Source organism: Neltuma alba, unplaced genomic scaffold, assembly GCF_004799145.2.
Source record: "Neltuma alba isolate B1F8T4 unplaced genomic scaffold, ASM479914v2 tig00010443_pilon, whole genome shotgun sequence".
NCBI classification, from domain to species: domain Eukaryota; kingdom Viridiplantae; phylum Streptophyta; class Magnoliopsida; order Fabales; family Fabaceae; genus Neltuma; species Neltuma alba.
Genome location: NW_021635337.1, coordinates 760,985 through 768,674, shown reverse-complemented (window position 1 = coordinate 768,674; position 7,690 = coordinate 760,985). Strand labels below are relative to the sequence as shown.

Here is a 7,690-nt window from a genome sequence, read left to right as displayed (position 1 = left end):
TTGTGTTAATATTAAGGGAGTGTCTGTTTTCATGGAGAAAATGTTTCCTATACCAAAATTGAGTGGTCTTACGGGTAACATCCTAAATATTACACACACAAAAATTAATTATTATTTCAAAAAAAAATAATATAATAATATTTTATTATTATAAAATAATAATATTTTATTTTTTTAAAAAAAAAAAAGAGGGGGAAGGGACAACACATTTAGCTTTCGTGGAAAGCTGAACGTGTATTTAAGAAGAAGAGGAATTTTGGGGGGAAAGCTTTTGACTGAAGGAAGAAAAATATGGAGAGAGCATTAATGAATGAAGAAAAATTGAGGAAGGAGGGTGGAATTTGAAGCATAAAAAGAGAGTGATCGCAGATAATGGAAAGAAAGAGTGAGAGGCACAGAAGGAGAGACCGAGAGCAAAGAAGAGAAGTGTTAGCAGTTTGAAGAGTAATACAAGTTTTGGGAATCATATAGGGACATAAAACACTTCTTTCTATTAAATTTTTCTCTATGAATATTTCCTATATATTTAGAGCTTTATATTAGTAGTATTACTACAACGTTTAGAGAAAATTTTGTGAGTTGGGTACAGATTAAGTAATGATTTTTAACAATATATGACCGTAAAAATTTAGAGATAAATAAGTAGTTAATTTTAACCGGTTTAGATTTGTCTATTTATTACTTATGGTATTTAAAATCAAATTTATGTTGTTGAAAAATCTGTTATTTATTATATATATCATATTTATACCGATTAAAACTAAGTTAAATAATTTATTTGGGTTGTTTGATATATTATTAAAATTTTAATCGGTTTATATTTATTTATTGATTGTTTTGAGAATTTTAAACTAAGATTTTAGTTAGAAAATGTATTATTCAAGATATATTGAATGTTTTTACCGATTAAATTTAAGTAACTTATTTGGATTACTTAATTTATTATTGATATTTTAATTGGGTTAAAATGTAAAATAGGTTGAGAATATATTATTAGACAAATTTTAAAGCTAGAAACTTAAGTTATAAATTGAGATTTTTACAGTATTAGATAAAAAAACAATATTTTTATAATTGTTTATAATTTAAATGAGTTATTTGGGTAGAGGAAAATTATTATTTGAAGTAAGAATTTTTGGGGTAGTAAATATATGTATATATATTAATAATAATAAATCTTATGTAATTGAAGTTATTTATTGGTGTGCATATTAAATTGTATCTATATGATTTGTAGATTATCCTGTACTTTGGAGTCTGTAATTTTGTGCTCTTATTTCTCAAGTTGTAAGGTTAAGCTTGGAGTAGAGGTAACCGGGGTTAATTTATTTTATATACATGCTTTGGATTGAAATGTGTATGTTTTTATTTTCTCAAGTTAATTTGTGAAAGTATGCTTATGAATAAAGTATATTTTATTATATGACAAATTTTGGTGAAGTGGGAAGTATGTTGATTTAATTATGCTTGAGTTGTGTTTTATTGGAAATTATGTTTTCTTGTGGTACTGAATTTAATATACTAATATTATATTATTAAGTGAAATGAAAATGTTTTATACTTTGTTTGAAATTATATCATCTTACTTTGAAGATTATGATATTTTGATTTATATTGTGACTATGCATGGGTGGGGTTCATATGTGGAGGATGGGATTTTGTTATGGGGAGGATAATTGTTCTTGAAGCCTGCGTGGCATGCCTACACTACGGATCCTAGTGTTTGGCCTTTTTGTTAGACCCCCTGTAGTCTTTCCTTTTCCTTGGCCCGGAATGGAGAACGAACTCTTGGGTAGACACATCTTGCATCATAGTCCATTCTTGGATGGTGTAGGTACAGGAGGGGACTCGTTGCTTGATGTGAGTGGATCGACCTTTGGCCGGGTCACTCAACACAGAAAGCCCGGGTCCTTGTCAAGGGGTCATAAGGAGGAGCAAGGTGATGGGAGGGCATATTTTATTGTGTTGTTGCATATATATACTTTTATATGAATTGTGTTGTGGATGGGGAGATATACTCCTTTTACGTGATTGTATCTATTAAAGTATCATTTATTTCTTAAACTATATTTAAGCACTACTTCACTAACTTGCCATCCTACTTGTATATGTCATAAATTAATACTTGGTTACTGGGACTTTACGTCTCACCCTGCTATTCATCAATGCTTTTCAGGAGAGCTACCTAGTTTAGCTCGACGCGAAGGGAAGCAACCAGAGGCATAGGCAAGCATAGCCTAGTAGTCCTCTTTTGGTTTAAGCATGTAATGTTATGTATATTGCCATCTTAGGGCCCACGACTATATTGACATATACTCTCTTTTGTTTGGATGACTGTGTTTGATGGAATGCTGTTAAAATAGGCTATAAGACTCTGCTGTATGTGATACTCTCATGTGTATGACTTGTGGGCTGGGTTGAGCACCCTGTGTTTCTTGTGCCCTAAGTCTTTGTGGGATGAATGTTATGTTGGGGTTGTGGACGGTTATTGTGCCCTGAGGCCTCGTCCTGCGTTTTGTTAAACCCATGGGTGTTTTATATATCCTGAGCCTCTTGAAATGTTTTCGGAATAAGCCAAACTCTTTATAACCATGGTAGTATTTTAACGCTCTAACTCAATTCTTTTTCTACTATGGTTATCATTTCAAAAATGGTTTTATAATTATGTAATAAGAAGAGGTCGTTTTCATTACGCGCTTTGACCGTATTTCATTAAAGCTCTTAGCTTAAGATGCAAAATAGCATTACGAATATTCATCGGGGACTAATTGCAAGATCGATCAATATAATCAATCATCCCACATTGAAAGCACAGACGAAACACAGGTTCATAACTAACATTCCGGCCAAATCCTGCGCAAAAGTTTTAACCTTATACATAAATAAGTAACTGAAGGTAAAGATGGATCAACAAGCACTTGAATCCTCATCAAATGAACATTATAAGATGAGGACTACATAAAGTCAAACTTTCTAAATTTTCCCAAAACATTTCAACAACTTGTGCTGTGGTAAAAGTAAAATAAATAGGAGGAAGACCCTAAACCTAAACCCACAAAGCTATTCGTGTAAGTTGATCTTTATCCAAAAACAAATTAGTGCACCACGGACGTATTTCCATCAAGTTGTTTTCAACGGACCAGAGACCATGTAGCAAGATATATTCTCCGTCCACATCCTTTTCAAACCATATATACCAGGCATTCCCAAAGTTTACAGTGATATGAAATTCACCCTTTAAATGCCATGCATGTTCCAATGCAGATCTTATCTTCTCAATATCCAGTACTTTAATATCAATAAGATAACCAATCAAACACTGATGCCAGAAACCATCAACTTTTGCATTCGGTAACTAATCGACAGCTATAGCAGTTCCTTACATGACATACTGATATTGAACAAAAATGCATTGGGGTGATGCAATCTAAATGACTATAGTCCAGTAGTCGAAAGGATCACTAGCTTATGATCTCACCTGAATAACATAGGCATATAGGATCACGTGTGAATAAGCAAGGACCACCTTGCAAGGCTAAATACTCCTGTTTGATCAATAGTAAAGTAGCATTGTGAGGGAAGGGTGAAAAGAACCCCATCGGGGAGTAAAATAGAAACATGAAACTGTAAGCTCCTAAGTAGTGGGAGTTGAAGTATCTATGGTTTAACTTTTCATTTGATGATTGTTAGCAAATGCAAAAAAAAAAGACCTTCTACTTTGATACCTAAAAAATCAACAGAAAGTTTCTATTTGAAAATTATACGGTAGAGGTGCATCTAGCACTTTGATCCTATTTTCTAGGTGCATTTAGAACCCCGATTTTATTTTTCAGATGCAACCAGCACCCTAATCTTATTTTGTTTAGTTACATCTAATGTCATCGGGGTGGTGCATGCACTAGAAAAATAAAATCTGAGTAATGAATGCATTATTAAAAAAAAATAAAATCATAGTGTTGGATGCACTTTTATCCAAATTTTATTTGGTTAGAAAATGTGGAGAAATTACTTGTACTCTTTAGATTTTTATACCTTTTTCATATGGGATAAGGCGCTAAATTACCTGGAAGTGTACACGAAGGAACAATAGGCACCTAGAATTTTTTTAGCTCTTATATATCTTGGAAGTTTTAATAGCATTTTTGCCTTGAATTGTTATCCTCCGTTAACTTTGACTGTCAAAGACACTGATCAAACCACATAATTTAACATTTAAACTTAACGGCAGATAACAACCAGGTATTTTTGCTATGAAAATAAACTTCCATGGCATATATGAGCAGAAAAAATTTTCAAGTGCTAGGTGCTTATTTGTGTATACTTTCGTGGTATTTAAGCATTTTATCCCTTTTCATATTTCAAGTTTTTCTAATTAATAAAATTTTCAAAAAGAAAAATTTCACTAATTTTTACAAAAACACATAAATGTCTCCCTAATATTCCCACCATCTAATCTCAGTTATTTCATGGATTGAAAAATAGCGAATGAAAAATTTATAAAAATTACATTTCAACATGAAAGTCCCAGCTAAGATGCTATTTCTGAAATTACTTAGTTAAATCTAAGATGTAATTAAAAAAGAAAGAAAATAAACCCATCGAGCACTTTAAATTTTATTAATTAAGCATACTTACTAAATGACCATTAAATTTCTGAAATAACTCGTAGTAATACGAAGTGTTACATATTATGCATTTGCTGTGAAAATACAAGTGAACTCGAAACAAGTGGCATCAAAAGGGAAAAAAAAATACAATAGATGAAGAGAAAAATAGATTAAGGTAAAAAAGAAGAAGATAAAAATAGATAAAACCCGCCTTATGGGATGTTCATTGTTTCGTGGGAAAATAAAATATCTTTAGGAAAATGCCACGCAAGACCGGTTTATCAACCTCATGAAATGTCTCTCAAGTGATCAAATTCAAACCACGAACCGTCCCTGCACTTTCTGGATAAGATTCAGAACAAGAATCCCCCAACTCAAATCAGAACCTGAAATCCCACCCTCAAGTTAACCATGAAAACCCTGATTTTCGCATCAAACCCAATTCTCCATCTCTCAGAACCTCCCATCAGAAAACCCAAAACCCAAACTTTTCAACCCAGCATCACCACCACCATACTCAAGGACAAATTCAAGTCGCACGCAAATGCGAAAGGCTTTTCAGCTTCAAACGGATCGATCGGATCGACAAACAAGAAGGCGAACGAGGAAAACAACAAGAAGAAGAACGACGATAACGATGAAATACCTCAAGAAGTATACAACAGAATGATAGTGAGAATCTTAGTTTCAGTGGGGTTTCCAATGGGGTTGGGTCTGGCATTTCTTCAAATATTTGGTGTGCTAAAGGAGAAACAACTCTGGGATGTGCCTCTATGGCTTCCATTCACAACAACTCTGTTAACATTTGGAGCTTCAGCTCTTGGAATAGCTTATGGATCATTGTCCACTAGTTTTGATGCAGAGAGGAAAGAGTCTCTTCTGGGAATTGAAGAGGTTCAGAGAAACTGGGTTGAGATGTGGAAGGAGGAAGATGAGAGCCAGACCTGACAGAGTCATTACCCATTTCAGAAGGTCTATAGTCTGTAGTGTGTTGTTATGAATTTTCCGTAGATTTTTGGGAATTTTCTGGGAAATACACAATGCAGGTTATTTCATTCTGTATTGCCTGTAGCTGAATCTGATATAATGTTCAACCATTGCTTGAACTTGTGCGGAATATGGTTTTAAGAACGAAATTAAGAGAGCTTAGTCTAGTTTATATACCGTAAATAGCTTTATTAATAATATTCTTAATGACGGCCTTGAACTGAATTGTACACTGTAATATAAAGTTTCTGGCTTGCCGTGGAACTGAAATTAGCAATAGCCAAGGATATAATCTGAAACGCCTCAACTTATTTCCTAGCCTTGACTCAGTTTTTTTTAAAAATAAAATTAAAGGGCAAGTTCAGAATTTGGAAATAATAAGATTACAAAACATCAAATTAACAATCTACGCTAACCTGTGACCTTCATCTGGCATTACTAGCAGAAGAATTTCTAACGAATCCGTGTATGCTAAAACGAAGCTAGTAGATGCCCAGGAGAACTCATATTAAGGGCTTGTTTGTGAAAGCATTTAAAACTATTTATAAACACGTTTTACATAAATCGAGATAAAATTCTTCTTACATACTTACATCGTATTTAGTAAATTACAATTCAAAAGCTACTTATAAGCTATTCCAAACAAGTCCTAAGAAGGTAAAAAATCTTGAACTTATATATTGCAATGCAAAGAACTTGAATTTATTGCTTCTTCTAACATTCTAATTTTGGGCCTAGAAGGGTAAGAAATAACCTGAAATGGGTACGCTATCAGACCCTAATTGATAGAGTTTGAGAAGTTTCTTAAAAAGATAAGAAGGATTTTGAGAGACCAAGTTGCAAAGAGAAAGTTTTCTAGGACTAAGAGACAATAAAGTTAAAGTTCATAGTGAAAACTCTAGGGCTAAGTAAGAAGAATGAGGATGAATATAAGTCAAAGGTCATACTAGAAACCTTAAAGAGATGATTAAAACTAGCAGGGACCTAATTGTAATTTTGTAAAGTTTCGGGCCGAAAAAGGTAATGATGGAAAATATGCCCAAAAATTCTAGAAAATAGGAAATAAGGTATTAAGGCCCATTTATGGTTTGAGAATGACAAAAATGCCCCTAAATTGAATTTTTAGTAAATTGGCTAATTGTGGGAATTTTGGCTGATTAATGAAAAATTAGTTAAAATCAAGTATTTAAAATATGATGAGGCCTCAAATAATCAGACAAAAATGAGAAAAAAATAGTTTGCAGATTATGTCAGATTGTAAAATTATTCTTGACCCTTGGAAGTACAAAAATTTTAAAGAAATTTGAAGTCAAATTTTATAGAAAGGAGGGTATCTGAGAAATCTGTAAAAGAGGTATTTACAAGTTAGGCTTTGACCTAAGAAAAATTAGAGAAATTTCTAATGAAAGGGAGTTAGTGAAGTAGAGGGATAAATTTTTGAAGCCAAGAAATATGAGAAAGTATTTAGTCAAAGTTACAGTGGAATAAAATAATTTGGTGTTTCCTTTAAAAAACGAGAATGTTTGGCATTATTATATCATATGAAGTTATTTATGATGAGAAAAGGGTGTCAGAACATGTATCAGTGATACCAAGTATAACATCCTGAATTTTGGGCCTAAAAGTACAGGAAATAGCCTAAAATGGACAGGTGGCAGGATTCCTAGAAATTTTTTGAAAAAACAAAAGGATTCTCATGGACCAAATTGTAAAGTGAAAGTTTTGTAAGACTAAGAAATGAGACAGATAGAGACTCTAATGAAGTCTCAAGGATTCAAGTAAGAGGACTGAAAATGATTAAGAGCCAAAAGTTATGTTGAGAACCTTAGTGAGAGGATTTCTCAGGTTAAACTCGAGCATGGACTTAACCATAAATTTAAAAGTTTCGAGCGGAAAAGGACAATAGTGGAAAGTACACCAAAAAATTCTAGAAAAATGGGAAATGAGGTTTTGAGGCCCATATGGGGTTAAAAATGACAAAAATATCCCTAAAGCAAATTGATGAAATTTCTAGGGTTTTGGCTAATTATGAATATTAGCCAAAATTGAATTATTTAAAATATGAGAAGGCTTAAGATAATTAGAGAAAGACAGGG

The 7,690-nt window shown here is 32.8% G+C and overlaps 1 protein-coding gene across 1 annotated transcript; it reads left to right on the top strand.

The window, feature by feature from the left end:
- Nucleotides 1-4,919: 4,919 nt before the first annotated feature.
- On the top strand, nucleotides 4,920-5,743 carry LOC114756645 (uncharacterized protein PAM68-like). Its single transcript, XM_028945597.1, has one exon. It carries the CDS (start codon nucleotides 5,019-5,021, stop codon nucleotides 5,553-5,555), a length of 537 nt encoding a protein of 178 aa, XP_028801430.1. The 5' UTR covers nucleotides 4,920-5,018; the 3' UTR covers nucleotides 5,556-5,743.
- The last annotated feature ends 1,947 nt before the right edge of the window (nucleotides 5,744-7,690 follow it).